Genomic DNA, 4,213 nt, shown 5'->3' with positions numbered 1-4,213 from the left:
TTGAACATGGTGCTTTTTACCCCCTTGTCCAAGTCACTGATGAAGATGTTGAACACCGTCCGAGGACTGAGCCCTGGGGGACCCCACTGCCCACATCCCTCCAGGTCAAAAATGACCCATCCACCACCACTCTCTGGGTGCAGCCCTCCAGCCAGTTAGCGACCCTTTTGACTGCATAGGTGTCTATGCCACAGTCCCCTAGTTTTTTTAATGAGAATGGAGTGAGAGACAGTGTCGAAGGCCTTCCTGAAGTCCAGAAAGACTACGTCCACTGCTACCCCTTTGTCTAAGGATTTTGTGACCTGGTCATAGAAGGCCATCAGATTGGTCTGACAGGACCTGCCTCTAATGAACCCATGTTGGTTGCCCCTAAACATAATCTCCCATGCTGGCCCCTCATGGACATGCGCCAGGATAATTCTCTCAAAAACTTACCCAGGATCGAGGTAAGACTAACTGGCCTATAGTTTCCTGGGTCCTCCTTCCTCACTTTTTTGAAAATGGGAACCACATTGGCCCTTTTCCAGTCCTCTGGCACCTCACCAGAGCACCATGAGTGTTGGTAAAGCCGTGCCAGGGGTCCTGCAATGACCTCTGCTAATTCTGTCCTAGAGGGTGAGATCACAGGTGAGACCTAAGTTAAGAAAGGACAAGGGAAGGGATGACACTTAATAAGCTAAGGTCCGGTGCAGTGGGCCTGAACAAAAGGGACCAGCAAGAATGGAGGGGTGGACACTGAGGAAGCCAAGTACCCAACAAGGGAAAGTGACTGGATGGTAACACCTGCAAGACATGGATATAGCTGTAGAGTTGGTTGGAGGCCTTACATGTAGTGCTTATGTAATTTCATATTGAGAAATACTGGCCGTGTCTACACATGCCTCTTTTAAGTGGGCTTAGCCTAAAATCAACATTTTTTAAGGTGCATTAAGGCCACGTGTCAATACCTTAATGTATCTTAAAAATGGTGATTTAAGTTTATGTGACTTAACTATTCATGCCTAAATTTTAATGTGCTTTAATATACATTAGTGCATCCATGTGTAGACATGCACCTAAATTGCCTTACTCTGCCTTAAGCAAAGTTTAGGTGTATTTAAATACACATATAGACAAACCCACTGAGAGAGAGTGACAAAGGCCAAGCACTAGACAAGAGGTTCCCAAGGGGCCTGGGTAGTCTCCCAACATTTATGCCTCCAGAAATAACATCAAAGGCATGGCAGGTAACAGAAGGAGAAGGTCCCTGGGGCCAAGCAAGCAGGAGTTTGGTGGATTGCAGGAGGCACCACTATGACTTTTGCCATCATCTTGCTACAGTTGGCTTTCACCTACCTTACTCTGTGCTCTCTATCTGTCATTTGATTTATTTGCAAAAATTCAAGCATGATAGAATATTCAATATGGTTCATCAAGGACCTCAGGAATAAAGTGCTTATAATCAATTTTAGGTCAAGAAAAATTCATCCCCTACATTTCTGAGTCCCCTTCAGGGAAGAAAGTCTTATTACTAAACCACTGGATAAATATATTATGGGATCTATAATAATGTATTTTAAAATAGTTATAAATCAAACTGCCATCAAAATAGGCTAAAATTCAAGATGAAACCAAGCTTAACTGACATACCTTGTCCTCATCTACATAATGTTTTAAGGCAGCTAAAACACTTGCCTCATGCAATGTTTTCTTCATTCAGTGTAGTGGGAGATAGACACCAGGATATTATGAGAATAAATATCCTTGGTGTTTTTGTTCTAATATCATCCAGGTTGTTTTCCATACTTCTGTATTTTTTATAATATTTATTTTCAATACAAACACTGAACTTTACTATTTACACTTGTATTTTTTTTTATGTCAGTTGATAACTTTATTGTTTTTTTAAAAAAATCCTGCCCATGGCTGTTTTCACTTCTTTATTCCTCAGGCTATAAATGAGAGGGTTTAACATGGGGGTTAAGATGGTGTACTGGATGGAAAATACTTCAGTGAGGATCACTGAAGAAATGGACTTGGGTTTCAGGTACTGAAAAAGAGCTGTTGTGTAAAATAAACCCACCACAATAAGGTGGGAGCTGCAGGTGGAGAAGGCTTTATGTCTACCCTCTGCAGAGCGTATCCTCAGGAGGGTGGAGATTATATGGAAGTAAGAAAAAAACATGAGGAGGAAAGTGCAAACACCAAAGATGACACCAGAAGAAAGAAGAGATATTTTGTTGGCAATTGTCTCTGTGCAGGACAGTGCTAGTAGTAGGGGAAGCTCACAGCTAAAATGCCCAATTTCATTGGGACCACAGAAGTGCAACTTTAATACAGGAACTGTATTGAGCATTGAATGCATAAGACTTACTGTCCAGGAAGCACCCACTAGCTGCCTGCACACATTTTTGTTCATAGACCTCACATAACGCAGGGGGTTACATATGGCAGCATAACGGTCATAAGCCATTACTGAGAGCACAAATGCTTCAGAAGTAGCTGAGAGAAAGATGAAGAACATTTGGGTAAAACAACCAGTGACAGAAATAGTTTTATGCTTTCTTAGAAAGTTCACCAGCATCTTTGGGACAACAGCTGAGGAATAGCAGATATCAACAAAGGATAGGTGAAACAGGAAGAAATACATGGGGGCGTGAAGGTGAGAATCAGCTCTTATCACCAGCATGACAACTGCATTTCCCACTAGGGTGATTAGGTATATCACCAAAAACACAAAGAACAGTAAAATTTGGAGTTGTGGGTCACTAGAAAGTCCCAAGAGAATAAACTCATTCACAGTAGTTTGATTTTCCATTCCCCGGTAGTGACCTGTAAGAAGACAAAAATATTTGTTATTAAGACAGTGACAGCAATAGGAATTCTCATAAAAGATAAATAAGTACAGACATACAGTACTATATGGACTACATTAACTTTTTAAAGCCAGCTGTTTGGCTTGAATAACCAAACTGACTGAGAAGCAGCTTTGCAGCTCAGAGGAAATTTCACTTTTCAGAAATTTAGTTTTGGTGCAAGTCAGAATATGTTACACCCACATTTACCAACCCCTATATACTGATCACTTTCTAAATAGTCATGGTGCTTCATCTAGCCTTTCCAGGGTTCAAGTTCCTGCTCTCTGGCAGGGAACCTAGAAGCTCTAAGATGCCCAACTTTTTCAAGGCAAGGCTTGTGGGCAGAACCACTGTATGGAGAGTTCTTGGGGAATTACACAACCTGCTAATCAGTGGCAATGAGTAGGGGGTACACGGTGGTACACGTGCACCCCCTGAGAGTGCTGGTGAACCTCCTGACAGGCCACGCTCCCTGGTCAGGTGATGGGCAGGGGGGTAGGCAGGACCGTCAGTGCACTGGCTGGGGAGTGGGAGTGCTTTGGCCGCTTCCTGGCCAGCACGATCAGCCACGGGGACTCCATTCTGGCTGGCACGATCAGCTATTGGGAGGGTATGATCGGCCCCAGTTGCTGACTGGTCACTGGGGGGGCTCATACCCCCCTGACTAAGGCAGCACCAGTCTCTCATGCTGCTAATGCCTCATAGATTCATAGATTGTTAGGAGCTGGAAGGGACCTTGCAGATCATCAGGTCCAGCCCTCCCCCACTCTCGGCAAGAAGACAACTGAGGTTAGGTGACCCCAGTGAGCCCACTGGAAATCTGCCAACTAGTTTTACCAGAAAAGTGACATGCAACTCAATTTAAAATAAGAGACAGTTAAAACAAAATTGGGGGGAAAAAAACACACAGAAAATGATAGAAGGCTGAAACAAAAATAAAACTGTCAAAATTACATACCTTTCCAGAAAAAAAATATAAATTTCTTTCCTTGACCAGCCCTGATTAGCAGTTATTCATTACCCATGGATATTTGTCAACCATTTTAAATCCACACTTTCCAGTTCCCTTACAACACAAACTTTTTGGGAACAAGGGCTACACTGTTCATGGTATTCAAACCAACAGAAAAGGTCCCATCCCTTGTGTTGAGTCTGTGCCACTAAGCAGAACAGAACTCACTGTAAAAAGGACGAGAGAGAGAAAATGAGAGAACACAAAAGGCAGTCTGACAGGCACGATATGGGGATTAATTTAGGAGGTAGGAATCCTTGTTTCTGGTGCCTGCCCCAAGGAGTGCTTTTGTGTTTCTCATTAAACTATCTTCAGGGGAAAAAAAAAAAAAGACAGGTCAGCACTGACCTTTCAGTCCAGAACT

The 4,213-nt window shown here is 43.0% G+C and overlaps 1 protein-coding gene across 1 annotated transcript; it reads right to left on the bottom strand.

Moving 5' to 3' along the window:
• Positions 1 to 1,873: 1,873 nt before the first annotated feature.
• Positions 1,874 to 2,797, bottom strand: LOC102372664 (olfactory receptor 8S1-like). The gene has a single exon (XM_006031570.1). The coding sequence runs from the start codon at positions 2,795 to 2,797 to the stop codon at positions 1,874 to 1,876; it is 924 nt and encodes a 307-aa protein (XP_006031632.1).
• Positions 2,798 to 4,213: the final 1,416 nt, after the last annotated feature.

Source organism: Alligator sinensis, unplaced genomic scaffold (assembly GCF_000455745.1).
Source record: "Alligator sinensis unplaced genomic scaffold, ASM45574v1 scaffold174_1, whole genome shotgun sequence".
NCBI classification, from domain to species: domain Eukaryota; kingdom Metazoa; phylum Chordata; order Crocodylia; family Alligatoridae; genus Alligator; species Alligator sinensis.
The sequence above is the reverse complement of the archived record's forward strand: the minus strand, read 5'-3'. Positions and strand labels throughout refer to the sequence as shown.